General features: G+C 50.6%; 1 protein-coding gene across 1 annotated transcript in view; it reads left to right on the forward strand.

Annotated features, from left to right (window-relative positions):
• The window catches only part of LOC133364838 (uncharacterized), a 40,906-nt gene that overhangs the window by 14,415 nt on the left and 10,370 nt on the right, over positions 1-16,121 (forward strand). The window contains exons 3-9 of the mRNA XM_061585700.1: positions 786-912; positions 1,513-1,617; positions 3,225-3,338; positions 5,740-6,637; positions 9,372-9,620; positions 11,555-11,562; positions 14,777-15,171. Of these exons, the coding sequence (XP_061441684.1) occupies positions 786-912; positions 1,513-1,617; positions 3,225-3,338; positions 5,740-6,637; positions 9,372-9,620; positions 11,555-11,562; positions 14,777-15,171 (1,896 nt within the window). The remainder of the gene's footprint in view (positions 1-785; positions 913-1,512; positions 1,618-3,224; positions 3,339-5,739; positions 6,638-9,371; positions 9,621-11,554; positions 11,563-14,776; positions 15,172-16,121) is intronic.

The raw sequence follows: 16,121 nt of genomic DNA on the forward strand, positions 1-16,121 counted from the left end.
TCACTAACTACACTTCCCAGGATTCTTTGGGAGAAGCCATGACTGTCCAAAGTGAAATAAAGGCCTGGTGTGGATGTGGCCAGGGACAGCTTTGGTTGAAATTTGGGTGGGAGGCTACATGTGCCTGCTGTGGAATAAAAAGGTGGGGGAACCCCTGAAAAGCAATGATGCTGTTCACAATGTTTTCCTTTTGGAAAGGATAGGGGCTTTTCCTCTGCCCAGTGCCCGCCCACCCAATCTGAAGGCAGACCAAAACTAATCACAAAGAGTTCTATATTTAAAAATAAACACTAAAAATGTGGTGCTGCATCCTCCAAAGTAAGTGGCAGCTAGTAATAAAATGCTAGAAAATGTGGTTCCCTTCTCTACTCCTTGAGCCCACCACGGAAGATGTTACTGATTATAACCAGCAAAGGACTGAAACCTTCCTTTCAAGGGCAACGGCCAAGAATGGTGGAAGAGACAAAAATCATACGACATTCCCCAGTCTGAAGTGACCTGTTGCCTCCCAAGATTCACTGTCTCTCCATTATATTTTGTAATTTTAGGTTGTTTTTAAATTATTTTTAATGTCGTATCCACCCTGGGACCTTTGGACAAAGGGCGGGTAATTGATGATGATGATGATGATAATATGCAAGGTTGCATGTTACACGTAGGTGACTGGACTCCCATGTAAAAGAGGTTCGGAAGTGAGAAGTGTGAGCAGGCTCAGAGATTTGTGTCGGGGGGCCTGGCGAAGGAGCCAGGTTGTGACTTCTCCCTCTGTTTGATTGTGACTGCAGGTCCCTTTGCTGTTTGATGAAGGCTGCTGTAGCTTCTCTGAGCAGGAGTGGCGGAGTTTGGATGAAGGGCAGAAGGACCTCTACCGGCACATCATGAAGTGCAACTACAAGGCCGTGGTCTCCGTGGGTAAGGGCCCGCAGGGTGCGGCTGAGCAGACTTCTCTGTGCACCAGAACGCCTGTTTCTGAGAGGCCAGGGGCTTGCTAGGCGGCTGTAGTGTCACCGCTCGGCCTGCTTCAGCCAGTCTTCAGGGTCCTGGACACAGGAAGCTGCTGCCGGATGCTGAGCCAGACCACTTGCTCTGTCAGGCAGCAACTCTCCAGGGTTTCAGACAGGAAAATTTCTCAAGTCCTGCCTGGATGGAAGAGCCAGGGTTCGAACCTGGGACCTTTTGCATGCAAACCAGGCGCTCTCTCACTGAGCTAACTTATATGTGCCCACTGGGACAGGGGCTTAAAAGGCAACTATTTCCCTGTCAGGAAGTGAGCCCAAGCTGCGCGCAGCAGGAGAAAACGCAGAACTCACCTGGTCATTGGTCAGGCTGCCCTGGCAGGAAAATCCTTCCCCACTCTAGATAGGATGAGCAGTCCTTGAGTCCCTTCCTGGGAGCAAGCCATCACCATCACCCCACCCCCGAGCCATTCAAAGGGGACTTTTAAATGAAAGGAGGGTCCTGGAATAAACGAGAGGCTTGATGCTGCCAATAACATTCTTTTCCCATCACCAGATGCTGCCATTTCCAAACCTGACCTGCTCTCCCGGATCGAGCAAGCGGACCTTGCAGATCAGGGGGATAGCGAGGAAAGAGAACCCCTGAAAGAGGCCGCCCTGGGTGAGTCATAGAGTTGGCAGCCCAGAAACTCTGGGTGTGCTTGAGGGAGGGAGAGCGGCTTAAATCCAGCCCACGTGCTGGAGGCAACGTACAGCTAAAGGCAACTGCAGAAAACTCTTGAAAACTTTGACAACAGTGTTTTAGAACTCTTGTCTTCCTACACTGTGGCCTATGGGGCATTCCTTATCCTTTGGATTTGCGTGTGTGTGTGTGTGTGGCGGGGTGGGGGGTGGCTGGGTGGAGAGAGAGAGAGCGCCTCCCGCTGTAAATCGGGGCTTTCTAAAGAACAGGACTGAAGACAAGGCCAAAAGGAAGGATAACTGGAGCTGCATGTCCACCGTGTAGGTTGGGGAGCATCTGATGGCAGCTTAGGGAAATAGGAAGCTGCTATAGGCCACTTTGGGCCATCTAGCCCAGTATTTTCTACTCTGACTGACAGCAGACCTGTAGGAGGGCTTCCCCGCGACCTGCTGCCTGAGAGATGCCAGGGACAACCTGGAAGGCTCTATGTGCACAGCGGTTGCTCTGCTGCTGAACTGTGGGTGCTCACCCTTTGAATCAGAGTAGCCCTGTGGAAGAGGGTGCCCTAACCAGGCAGGCCCACAGCACAAGGCGATGCACAACACAGAGAAGATCCCTTGCCGTGTTACAGAGGGTGCTGGGATGAGAGAAGTTGGTTTTGCTTTAGCGGTTGGGCCGGCCTGGCGTGATGTTCACTCTGGGACCTCGGGTAAGTCACTTCAGATTGTGCTTGATACTTCCAGGGGACTTTCAAGTGCTTCACTTTGGCTTGATGGTGCACGTCTTTGGCGGAGCTGCTGTGAAGTTAGAATGAGACAGAGCTGCATTTGAGCTGGTACTGAGTCCAGTTAGGGTTGTGGCAGGAAAGAAATCTAAGTATATGAAAAGATATTGGCAATGGGCGTGATCTGCTGGGCTCTCCATGGAGGACTATGTAAAACTCTGCTTCTGGGCAAGGGGGGGGAACAAGAATAAAGAGAACTTGCACCAAGGGAAGTTGAATTGTACAGTCTAGATCAATTACGCAAATAAAGTAGATTTTGCTTCTTCTTCTTTATTATTATTATTATTATTATTAAATTTATTTATACCCCGCCTTTAGGCCAAAGGCCCTCAAGGCGCTTACAAAAAAAATTAAATACAAGTATAAAATACATCAACGAAAGCAATACAATTTACAAAAATTAAACTAAATAACAAAAAACATTATTAAGAAAAAAAATGTCCAAGAAAATTTTTTTCTTACCGTTGACACCCTTTGGCTTTCACTGGCCACACACTTCCAAGCCTCTCTTTACAGCCATAAGGGCTAGGAACTTGCTTGGTGTGTTCCCCCCCCCTCCAGTGAAAGCAGAGATTCTCTAACTATGGAATTCTGCACCCAAAACAAAGTGTTCATGTTTGTCCTGTGCTTGTATGGAATTGCTGAAAGCACACAGCCCTTGAGGCAATGAGGGAGTCAGAGAGGAGATGAGCAACGGAGCGTGTCCTTGCGTCGTCTCAGCCTTTTGCAGACCTGTCCAAATCACATTGGCAGCAGCGGTGGTGAGCGGCTGTTGTTCCTTCCTCTTCTCCCCTTTAAACAGGCTCTCCAGTTTCTGCCCTCAACGACAGTTCCTGGATGGAGCAGGAGGAAATGTCCCTTGTCAAAGGTGCAGGGGACTTGGAGGAGAGAGAAATCCCTGGAGACTCCGCCGTGAGTAAGTTGGAGGCACCTGCGGCACTTGGGGGCGGGAGTGCTCCTCCTGCAGAAAGGCCAGGAGGACGTGGGAGGGAAAGGAGAACGTTGCTGGAGGATGGGACGGAGGAGGAGGAGGAGTCAGCTGTGCAGAGCCATGAATCCCTGAAAGCGCCAGTGTGGCTGGCTGCTTCTCCTAGGCCTTGCTTTGCTCTGGTTCGTTATAGGAGGATTGGGAAGGTTTGGTGGGTCAGAGACAGAGCTTGGAAGTAACTAGTTACAAGTAACGAATTACTTGTAATTCGTTACTTGTTTGACGAGTGGGTAATTCCTTTCCATTTTGATTGTAATAGGAGTAATTTCACTACTTTTGTGGAGTAATTGTAACGTTTCCAGAATTACTTTTGGGCATTACTTGGGGGGGGCAGGGGAAGTCTTCTGCTCCTCTGATTTGTGGATGAAAATCATGTGCCTCAAACTGGGCTTCTGTGCAGTGTCGCTCTTTCCTCATGTTCTGTGGATGGGTAGGAGGCGACGAGGGAGGAGCCAGAGAGTGAGACGGGGTGGAGTGGAGAAAACAATTATTTTAAAAAATGGATAGTGGTGGTGAAGAATAGAGTGGAGGGAAAAAGGATCCGGAGGTTAAGAACATGGATAAAGGAGGAGAAGGAGGCAGCAGCAGAATGGAGATAAAGAACTGTGGAGGTGAAAGATGACAACATGTGTGTGTGTGAGAGAGAAAGAGAGAGAGAGAGAGAGAGAGAGAGAGAGAGAGAGAATATACTGTGTTTGCACTTGGCACACAATGTGGCCTCTACCACCCTCTCTGGCTACTGTGCTGCATTTGCAGTATTTTAACTTTTTTGTATCTCGGGGGAAAATGTTTGCTTGGGTGAGTGTCCCTTAGTTGGTGGCAGGGCAGGGTCTGGGAGGTGGTTAAGTGAGAGAGATTATGCTGGCTGGCTGAGTGGGGGGGTTGCACTGGGTTTGGCGTGCAAAGATCTGAGTAGTGGCCTCAGCCTCCCTCCCCACCTCCCTTACCAGCAGAGAGACCACCATTGCTATCTTATGAATAAAAATAATTATTCTACTACCTCTGTATGTGTTTGTTTATTTTTAATGTTGTTTGAGGCTACTTAGATGTGCAGCAGCCAAGGCCAGCCCCTTGTAGGCATTTTTATAAGTAACTGAAATGTAATTGCAGTCATTACTTTTGAGAAAAAGTAAAGTAATCAGTTACTTTCAGAGCGATTGTGATTGTAACGGTAATTACTACTTTTTTTGGACCGTGTAACTTTAACTGTAATTTATTACTTTTTAAAAGTAATCTTCCAAGCTCTGGTCAGAGATCCATCCCAGTGTAGGCTTTCCATGCCGCCAGGGTTGGTTGATTTCAGTGATCCTGAGTGCAGAATGTGCCATGTGCCTGCGCCAGTCTCCTTGCAGTGTACATCCTCTTCGTTTTAAGGGCAATAAAGGATCCAGAGAACCATAAAACTAGTTCCTGAGCTGAAGGGGGCTTACCTCCTTGAAGGTCTAAAGAGGCCCTTCGGTGCCACATAGTAAACTGCTTTTGAAAGGCCGGAGAGAGGTGGGAGCCAACAGATCAGCAGTTGGGGAGAGGTAGGAGCCAACAGTTGTACCAACCTAGTGTGAGCGTGATCTCAGTTTGGATCCTCACCAGTATTTCTAAATTCTCTTCCAAAACACAGTCAGTCAGAGATACACAGATAACATAGTTTCTGATTAGGCTGAATGAATATTTAAATGCATTTATTATCCTGCCTTTTCTCAGAGGATCTCAAGGCAGCCCATATGGTTCTCCCCACCTCTTTTATCCTCACAACAACCCTATGAGGTAGGTTAGGTTGAGTGTATGTGCCTGTCCCAAGGTCACCCAGTGTGTTTCATGTGGTTGAGTGAGGATTTGAACCCAGCTCTCCCCCGTGCTAGTTCGACATTCTAACAATCTACACAGCACTGGCTCTAAATATTTATTTTTTTTAGGGTGGAATTTTTACTTAGCCTGGAGTATGACCAGCCCAGCTGACGGCAAATAATGTCTTGAGCTACACTTGTGATGATAGATGGTACAGAAGTGCACCCTCTGGGAAATCCTGACTGAGGATGGGTTTTTACGCATGCTGGTCACTTTGAGTGCGTGCCCTGATTTGGGTTAGGAAGAAATCCCCCCAGTTCAGAATGATGGGACTCCTATTGAGACTTTGGCTGGGGCGGGGGCTGGTCATCTGCTTGAGTGATTTGGAGCTGTTTGTGATGCATTTGCATCGGCTGGGCAGGAGCAGGCGCATGGATGGATGGATGGTCCTTTTCCACAGCAGCAGGATTGAGCTGGTGGGTGTCTTCACGCCGTGCTGTCCTGTCTGCCATCAATTTGCCTGTTTTCTTTCTCATTTCTCCAGATCCTCCACAGCTCCTGGAAGAAGATCCTGAAAGCTTAGAGCTCCCTGGCATGTTCCCCAGGAAATGGACAGAGGTTTTCCAGGGCCCAGGCGAAGAACTGCTCTGTGAGAGCCAACCCATTCCAGTTGCCCCACCCAGGAAGCCTCCAGGGAGCAGCCTGAGGCGATCAGCTCGCTGTGTGGGAGAGCTGAAGAGAGAGGACTCCTCCGCGTTGGCTGTGGAGGCCCTCACCGGCCCTTACATCTGTTGCGAATGTGGGGAAGGCTTTCAGGACAAGCAGCTTTTCACCACCCACCAAAAGACCCATGGTGGAGGCGGGAGCTACCCTGCGATGGTTGCTGGAGGAGGCCCGAAACCAAAGCCCAACCCCTTCCCGCTCCAGCGAGCTGCAACTCCGGCACGTCCCAGGCCCCCAAAGCGCCCCGAGCCCCAGAGGAGCTCTGCTGCGAAGCCCAGTGCCGGGAGACGCCCCGGCAACCACATGGTGGAGCGGCCGTACACCTGCACTCAGTGCAAGGAGAGCTTTAAGCTGGAGGTGAGCTTGCTGCTCCACCAGAAGCTCCACACAGGGAAAGGTGACGGGCCCCTGACCTGCACATACTGTGGCAAAGACTTCCGCGACCTCTCCAAAGCTGTCCGGCACCAGCGGATCCACACGGGTGAGAGGCCCTACCAGTGCACGGAGTGCGGGAAGAGCTTCATCCGCCGCGACCATCTCCTCAAACACTGGCGCGTCCACACCGGCGAGACGCCCTACCAGTGCGCCACCTGCGGGAAGAACTTCCGCTACAAGGAGTCTCTGAACTGCCACCAGAAAATCCACACCCGCAACCCGGCGACGCACCACCTGGGCCTTGGGACGCAGGCCGGGCTGATGGGCTTGAAGCAAGAGCAACTGTAGCGGCTTCACCTGCTTGTCCCGATGTGGGCCGAAGAGCTGGCCTCACTTGCCCTCCAAAAGCACCAGGGCATTCTGGGACATGACATGGGGGAGGGGCTCCCTCTTGTTGACTGTTAAGAGCATCATCTGCTCCTCCTGCACACACTGTGCAAGGGGTTTGCACGAGGGCAAGACGTCATAAGCTGAGCTCTGCCTCTTCCACCTCTGGGGGGTAGCACTTCCCGTGGGCCTTTCTGGTGTAACAGTGGGCCTGCCATGCCCCGAGGCTGTTGTTCCATTCAGTGGAGAACCGGCCCTGTGCTGTCTTTCTGTGGGCTGTGGAGAGGAGGCGGCAGCCTCTAGCAAACATTCACTGCTTCTCCCTCCTTGCACACACAATGACCCAAAATCTCAAAATTATTCTTCTGCCTCATCTTGTCGCAGCGTGAGCCTTCCTTGAGGCTGATGGTCTCTCTCTTTTTCTTGCACAGCGAGTATCAGGGATTGGGAAGGTGGGCGTGTACGATGGCAAACTGCATCCATTAGCCTCTCTTTTGATCCTGCCCAGGAGGGGTGAGCACCCCTCCCCCGTGGGTGCCCTGCACCGTTAAGCACCTCCATGGAGCTGAAATCAAAACCGTCCTTTTCCAGTTGATTGTTGTTAGTAAAGGTGTGGGAGGTTTTTTTTGGTCTTTCTTTTAATTTTTAAACTGTGTTTGGTTACACTCCAGGTAATGTGTACAAGTAAGAGCAGCTTCAACCAGTCTCCGTTAACAGGTTGTTCCTGGTTGTTATAATCCAGTGCCAAGAGCTCATGTAGTGTTGTTTCCCCGTAAGAAGTTGCAACAGGACTTGCCGCCTGTACCATATCTCCCCCGTTCTCTCTCGCCTGAAGGCATCAGAGAACTGCCGCCCCCTCTCGTCTTGCTGTTATCGTTATGGTTGCTGTTGTTGTTGTTGTTGTTTTACAAACGGCATCTTTGTAAATATTGGTTGAATTATATATGAATTTCAGTGTTGTTAAGCTAAATGTCAGCTGAGGTGACTGTATCGAACCTGCTTTTCCTCTGTGTGACGTTAGGTGTTTGGTCTGTGGCTGCAGTTTGGTTTCTTTTTGTAACGCCTTCTTTTGCAAAAACCGGTCAATACAGTGTCTCTCTTCTGCAGTCCTCGTCGTCTCTGGGCAGGTGGTGAAACAGCCTCGCCGAAGCAGGTCAGGCGCGGGTGAATTTTCTCCTTGGAGAGTCTCGTGTCGGCAGCTCCAAGTGCTGCCAGGGGTGCCCCAGAGGTGGGCTGAATGCCAAGGCTATGGCATCAGGAGGAGGACCCTAATAAGGCTGCAGGGAGGGGACAGGCCAACTGGGAATAGCCTGGCCTTATTCCAGGTATGCTTGGGGACCCTTTGAAGACTATACAACCACTGTGGTCGCTGCCTTTACTACAAGCCCACTGCTCATGAAGGGATTGCCTCTGATCCTGGGCAGATGATTTTGTTGGTAGTACAGACCTGAGCGGCTGGCCCTAGCCAACTGTGGGACAAACCGTTGGATGAGCACCTCCGAAAGTGCTATTGTAACATAAAGGGTAAGAAAGAAGAGTCCTGCTGGCCCAGAGTGGAAGGAGCCACCTGGAGGTCCATGGAAGACTCTCCCTGTTTGTGTGCCCACAGCAAGCATACAGCTACTCCACACAGGGGTTCCATCCGAAGCCATCATGGTTGACGGCTGTTGATAGGCAACAACCAACAGATAGCCTAGTCCTGGGGGGGAGGACTGCCTTCAAGTAGATCCTGACTTATGGCGACCCTGTGAATAGGGTGTTCATGGTAAGCAGTATTCAGAGGGGGTTTACCATAGCCTCCCTCTGAGGCTAGTCCTCCCCAGCTGGCCAGGGCCTGCTCAGCTTGCCACAGCTGCACAAGCCAGCCCCTTCCTTGTCTGCAACTGCCAGCTGGGGGGCAGCCGGGCTCCTTGGGACTCTGCAGCTTGCCCACGGCTGCACAGGGGGCAGGGCACGTAACCCCTGAGCCACTTGCTGTGGGGGTGATCTTTAGCTGACCCTTGACAACCAGGAGACACAAGCGGGGAACTCTCAGATTCTGGACTCCCAGCCAGGCTCTCCTCCCCATTGTGCTATACCAGCTGTAGTCCTGTGGGGAGGGCCCTGTTTTCTCAGTGGCCTTTTTATTTTAATGCCATGTTTTCCATCATTTGTGCAGCTGGACGAGAGGATCTCACACATCCAAGTTGGACACAGTTATATTTCCTTACCCATAAATCTCCAGCTGCGTCTCATTGGCCCTGGCTTGCTGCAAGTGCAATTTGCCAGGAGCAATTCAAAACGAAGCATGCACAATTAGCAACATTTACAAACTCTCTCTCCCCTCTCCACATAAGCCTCATAATGCAGCCATCCTCAGCCTGGTGTCCTCCCAATGATGTAGACTTCAGCTTCCATCAGCCCCAGCTAGAGTGGCCATATTGGCTGGAGCTAATGGGAATTCTAGTCTAAAACATCTGGAGGGCACCATGCTGGCGAAAGGTGGCATAATGTCTTTTGAGAGCAGTGTTTCCAGAAATATATATATATATATATATATATATATATATATATATATATATATATATATATATATATATATATATATTCTGTTGGGATTAAGTACAAACTGCTGGATGCCTCCCACAATCGACAAAGTGGCCTGCAATGCTTAGCTTTTGAGCGGTGAATATCCCTTTCTCCGTCTGACAGTGTGCTGTGGACAGAACCGAGGAGGCAGAACTTGGCCGAGCTGGAGCATTTGCCAGGCTTGATCAATGGTTGTCCCAATGAACAAGTGGTGCCCAATGTTAAGCACAATGCTCCTCACCTCCTGGGGTCGAATGCAAACCAGGACACTACAGCAGTCACTGCAAAACAAGAGCTATGGAGATACTACTTTCAGAAGATGTCAGATCATGGCTCCCATTTCAGCCCTATATACATGGGCAGGACCGTTAGGTGAGTCCACACATACGTAGCCCTGCTAGGGGAGCTTTGATGCTGGCTTGTTCCTTGGCTGCTCACCCTTGCAGGAGGCCCGCTTCTTCCAAATCTAGCAGCAGGTGCCGTTGTTGAAACCTAAAATTGGCTTGTTGTCCCTTTTGATTTATTCTCCAGAAGGGACACCTTGGCTAGCTCTTGTCTGTACAACACGCTGCAGAGATGATGGTGTTCCCTAGTGCTGGTGCCCAGCTGATGGTGGCTGGTGCCCAGTCAGGCTGGTGGGGCAGAAGGCAAAGAGCCTAAACTAAGCCTCGCTTTGCCCCCGTCTTCCTGCCAAGTTCTGCAAGGACAACACTGATCCTGCGGAGGAGGAAGGGAACTGGCAGGCAGTGACATCCCCTGGACTGGCTGTAAGTCAGAAGGCAGGCGGGGGGAATGGCTCAGGGCAGGCTGAGGTCGGGGGCCCGCTTGCCCTAATGGACCAGCCCTCCACTACTGACTCCTGATACAGAATCCATGCGGGTCAGTGTCTTTTGAGGCAGACAAGCAGGCAAAATGTCTTGGCCAGCAAACTGTGACCAAACCAAACGGACTAGAGTGGCCTTTGCCAACTTGGTGCCTTCCCTATGTTGGACTACAACTCCCATCAGCCTCAGCTAGCACAGCTGTTGGGAGCCATAATCCAAAACACCTGGAGGGCCTCAGCTTCAGGTTGCCAAAGGCTGCTCTAGAGGTGCGGAAAAATTGCAGGTGCAAGAAAAACAAAGGCTGTGCTTATCGAGTGCTGGGGATGGTCACGATAGCTCAGCAGTGCAATTGGTGCCGTCTGGCTCTCTCCCGACAGGAAAATGGGGGATGTTCTTACACTGTCTCAGGCCAGGTCTGACCTGTGGGAGGGAAAAGTGTAAAAAATGTTGCAGAGGTAGAGAGCAGATGGAGGTGATAGTTGTAGTCCTGGACTCTGGGATGCTTAGGTGCATAAAGCAAACACGAAGGTAAAAGGAGCTGGAAATAGTGACTTTCCCTGAAAGGAAAGATGTCTGCCTGTAGCACTGGGAGGGCAAAGAGTGAACTTGACCAGCTGAAACCAGCAAGGGGCAGACAGCTGTGGAAAAGGCCCAATGGCCACCATCAAGCTTTCAAACTCACCCCTGTGTGGATCCAAGCTGTGGGGGGCGGGGACAGTTGTTCAGAACTGGGCAGGTTTAGCCTGGAGAAGAGAAGACTGAGGGGAGATATGATAGCACTCTTCAAGTACATGAAAGGTTGCCACACAGAGGAGGGCCCGGATCTCTTCTCGATCATCCCAGTGCGCAGGACACGGAATAATGAGCTCAAGTTGCGGGAAGCCAGATTTTGACTGGACACCAGGGAAAACTTCCTAACTGTTAGAGCCATACGACAATGGAATCAATGACCTAGAGAGGAAGTGGGCTCCCCGACACTGGAGGCCTTCAAGAGGCAGCTGGACAGCCATCTGTCGGGAATACTTTGATTTGTATTCCTGCATTGAGCAGGGGGTTGGACTTGATGGCCTTATAGGCCCCTTCGAACTCTACTATTCTATGCTTCTATGAGAATTAGGGCACTGGTAGCTTCCTTGCCGAGAGCCAGTGTGATGTAGTGGTTAGAGTGTTGGACTATGACCTGGGAGACCAGGGTTCAAATCCCCACATAGCTATGAAGCTCACTGGGTGACCTTGGGCCAGTCACTGCCTCTCAGCCTCATGAAAACCCTATCCCTAGGGTCGCCATAAGTCGGAATTGACTTGAAGGCAGTACATTTACATTTAGCCTCCTTGCTGAACAGGGTGGTCCATGACAGACCTCTTGGAGGTTGCCGATTCATAGGGTCACCATAAGTCGTGATCGACTTGAAGACACATAACAACAAACAACAAGCCTCCTTGCCTGAGCTGAACTTAAATCATCTGCTCTGCATACATTAGGTATGCAGGTAGGTAATTAGGTAATAGCGACATTTCGAACCAGTAGGGTGCATAGCACTACTTGTACTGTAACAATGGAATTCATCAATGGTGATTGCTCAGTTTATCCTACATAAAACATTTTTATCCAGCTCTTCAGAAAAAGAAAAAGAAAGCTTCTAGAGTGACTTACAAATGTAATTGATAAGACAGCCCCTTTCCTTAGGCTAAAACAGTGGTATCCAACTTTTATGAGTACGGGACCCTCTTTATAAACTAAAAAAAACTCGTGACCCCCTCCCCTCGAGGCAGGCTGGCTGCCAGGAAGGAAGGGGGAAAGCAGCCTTGCCTTGCAGCCTTGCTTCTTTTTATTCACAAAAAGCCCTCTCCTCTTGTAGTGAGTAAGGGTGGCGTCAGCAGCAGCAGTGCAAGGAGACGGGAGTTGGGATAGTAATCCCCTCTTCTTCCTGGTAGCTTCACCCTCAGCCTCCTTTGACATCTGCCATGTGTTTTATAGGCAGATGCCTGCCCTTGAAGTGGCTGAAAGATGCTCTGCCACTTCAGCAAAAGTCCTCCCCTCTCGTTTGGAGCAAGGGGAGGTGTCGTCCGCAGTGACAGTGGGGAGCAGACAGAGTCCAGGGAGTGAAGACTTTAAAATAATAATAATTCATTTCTTTACTGTTTGCGGCCCCCTCTGGATTACTTCACGGGCCCCCGGAGGTCATGGCCCCCAAGTTGGAAACCACTGGGCTAAAATATCAAAAGAGCCTGGCTGCTGGGTCAGGCCAATGGCCTATCTGGTCCAGCATCCTGTCCTCACAGTGGCTGGTCAGATCCCTACGGAAAGCTTGCCAACAGAACCTGAGCGCAACTGCACTCTCCCCTCCTGTGGTTTCCACCAACTGGTATTTAACAAAAATTATATACTACTTGGTTGTGAAAAGCCTCTAAGCAGTTTACAAAGCACATTAAAATTATCGATAAAAACAGTTAAGAACAATTAATTCAAACATTTTTTAAAAACAACAGTAGGGTAAAAAGAGATTAAAACATCAGCATCTATGTGTCTGGATAGGCTTGCCTAAACAAAAATGTTTTAAGCGGGTGCCGAAAAGAGTACAGCGAAAGTGCCAGCCTGTTGTCAATAGGCAGGGAGTTCCAAAGCATAAATGCTGCGGCTGCCACACTGAAAGAATGCTTTCTTACAATTGTGGAACAGGTATTCCGTGGCATCTGTAATGGTGCCAGTTCCACAGACCAAAGCAGTAGAGTAGGCACATGTGGGGTAAGGTGGTCCTGCAAGTAAACTTGTCCCAAGCTGGTCGTACTCCCCTGTCCCACTCTGCAAACGTCATCCATCAGGGTGACCAAGGCTGACCCAGGCTGTAACGGATCTAAATAATCAGTGTTATCCAAGAATGCCTGCAGCTAGCTTCCCTGAGAAAGGGGCGTTTGCGACTGGTTGATGATTATTCCCGTCCCAGAGGTCCAAGGCTGGTTTCTTTAAGAGTGGCCGTGCTGCCACCTCTTTCAAGGCAGCAGGGACCGTTCTGAAGCACACTGCCTCCGAGAGTGGAAGTAGAAATAAATGTACATCAGGGTTAGTAGCCTAGCTGCCTCCTCCATGAATTTGTTTAATCACCTTTTAAAACCTTCCAAGTTGGCGGCCACCTCTTCATCGTGTGGGAGCAAATTCCATCATTTAACTATGCACTGTGTGAAAAATAACTTCCTTTCATCCTGTATCTTCCAGCATTCAGCCTCATTGGGTGGCCCCAGGTTCTAGTATGGTGAGAGAGAGAGAAAACCTTTTCTGGGTCCACTTTCTCCATGCCATGCATAATTTTATAGCCTTCTGTCATGTCACCTCTTTCTCTAAACTAAAAAGCTCCCAAAGCTGCAGCCTTTCCTCCTAGGCGAGTCACTCCATCCCCTTGATCCTTGCCTTTTCCAGCTCTACAATATCTTTTTTTGAAGTGAGGCGACCAGAGAACTGGCTGGGTTGGCTGATGTGGTTGGGAGAACAGCTGAGGGACACGACAATGGAACCAATGACCTAGGAAGGTGGTGGGCTCTCCAACACTGGAGGCATTCAAGAGGAAGCTAGACAGCCATCTGTCAGGTATGCTTTAACTTGGATTCCTGCATTGAGTGGGGGGTGGACTGGATGGCCTTATAGGCCCCTTTCAACTGTATGATTCTATGATATTCCATCAGATGCCCTGGGAAAAGAGGAAAGGTATAACCTGACACAACCAGGCAGGCCTCACGTGGGAGAGCACTCCACAGGTGGCAGGGGGGGGGAGAGAAACAAAAAGGCCATTTTCCATTTTGCTGCCTTCCAAGCTTCTTTGAGAGTGGGTACCTTGAAAAGGGTCTTAGAGGATGACCATAGGATAGGCCTCTTCCAACTCTACTAAGCCATGATTCTATGAGGTCAGATAAGCAATTAAGAGAGCCAGTGTGGTGTAGGGGTTAAAGTGTTGGACTACGACCTGGGAGACCAGGGTTCGAATCCCCACATCGCCATGAAGCTCACTGGGTGACTTTGGGCCAGTCACTGCCTCTCAGCCTCATGAAAACTCTATTCATAGGGTCGCCATAAGTCAGAATTGACTTGAAGGCAGTACATTTACATTTAAGCAATTAAGATTGACACCAAGATGTACCACTTAGGTTACTTCATTAGTTAACAGCCGATTATGAATGATTGAGTACAGCAGATAATTCTTTACCATGCAGGTACTTGGGGAGGTTCCCTTCCTTTATAGCATAGGGAGGGGAGCACCCCGTGGGTTAGTTCTGCAGCCCTCCCTAGACCTGTAGACGTTCAATAGTGCTGTCTGCTGTCAATGTAATTTACATGGTGCACTGAGCTGCTTTAATAATCAACAGAGAAATGACTTTAATAAGGCATCTGTGGTGTACGTGGCACCGGGAATACTTCTTCGTACGACAATGTAACCCATGACCGAGGGAGGAGAGGCGGCTTTCAGACACTGGAGACCTTCAAGAGGCAGCTGGACAGCCACCTGTCGGGAATACTTTGATTTGTATTCCTGCACTGAGCAGGGGGTTGGACTCGATGGCCTTACAGGCCCCTTCCAACTCTACGTAGGCGTAGGACTCTGCCGGCAGCTTCAAGGGCTAGGGCGATATTTGACGCCTCTGCCAGCGGCCGAGTCAGCCCTTAGCCGCGAGGCGAGGATGCCCGAGCATGTGCAGAGCGCCCTCGCCTACCAGGGCTGAGTCCCCGCAACGCTGATCTGCAACGGGGCTCTCGCTGGCCGGCTGCTCTCCCGCCCTGGCCGCGGCTGGCGGGGACGGCATCCGAGCTGGCCCCAGGCCGGCCGGCTGGCTCTCCGAGGGATGGACGCGGCCAGCGGGCGCTGGCTGGCTGGCTGGCTTGCTGCGGGTGCGCGGCTCCTCCTCTTCCCTTCTGCCCCCAGCGGACTGAGGAGCCCCCCACCCTCCGCCTCCTTTCTCCGCCTCTCCCCTCGCGGCGCCTTCCTCCTCCGACTGGGTGTGTGACTCGGGGCTCCCTCCGGCTGCTTCACCGGACGGACGGACGGGGCGAGCCTGCCTGCCTGCCTGCCAGGAAAGCGATGGCTGCGGGGTGGGATTCCTCTTCTGCCCAGGTAGGAAGCGAGCGGGGGGGGGTGGAGGGGGGCAGAGAGGAAAAGGAAGAAGCGCAGCCCTCTTGCCCAGAGCGATCCCGGCTCGCAAGGGGTTAATGTCTTTCTTACAAAATAAAATGGAAAGGTTGCGGGGCGCGCAGGAGCCGAGCCGTGCGAGGGAGCGGACCCCGCCCCCCTTTCTGGATTGTGTGTGGGGGGGTGCGATTGTTTAGGCCGGGCAGTCTGCACGAGCTCAGAGGCACGCGTGTGTGGGCTCCGGCGAAGGCCGAGAGAACTCTTTGGCGCCCTGCAGAGCCCTGCAGGCCCGCCCTCCGCGCACACATCTCTTTCGAGTGGCTGCTCCCAGGAAGGGGCTGTGCTTATTTTACTTCTTTCCCAACACCATGTGCAAAGTGCCGGGTGGTTCTTGGCTTGTGTTGCTGCCAGCGGCGGCTGATGATTCTCACCCTCGGTGGGGCTGCTTTGGGGCCAAAGACACCTCGTTTTCTCCCCATCCTCCTCCCTTGCACAGAAACCCTGGACACTTGAGCACTGCAGTTGTACAAACACTTATATATTGCTTTTTGTTAGTAGTATAAGTTATTTTTTAATTTATAAATATGTGTGTATACTGCAATATCATTAAAAGCATCAAAGCAATTTACAAGTTAAACAACAATTTAATCTGTTATCTTATACACACTTGCCTGGGAGTAAGTCCCAGTGAATGCACTGGGGCTTGCTTCTGAGTGTAGGATTGCACTGTCAGAGAAATGCTGTAATGTGTATTGATGTATTGATGCTGCAAATGATGCTGTAATGTATATCCTGAGGTAAACAGAAATTGCATGCATCAAAAGTAAGCCACCAGAATAAATTTTGCCCCCTTTCCTGAAATTGGAAATGTAGTCTCATTTCTATGCGATGCAGCACAGAATAAAAGTTGCTTGTGGAACTTTAAATACTCTCAC

The sequence above is a fragment of the Rhineura floridana genome, chromosome 10, assembly GCF_030035675.1.
Source record: "Rhineura floridana isolate rRhiFlo1 chromosome 10, rRhiFlo1.hap2, whole genome shotgun sequence".
Classification (NCBI taxonomy): Eukaryota; Metazoa; Chordata; class Lepidosauria; order Squamata; family Rhineuridae; genus Rhineura; species Rhineura floridana.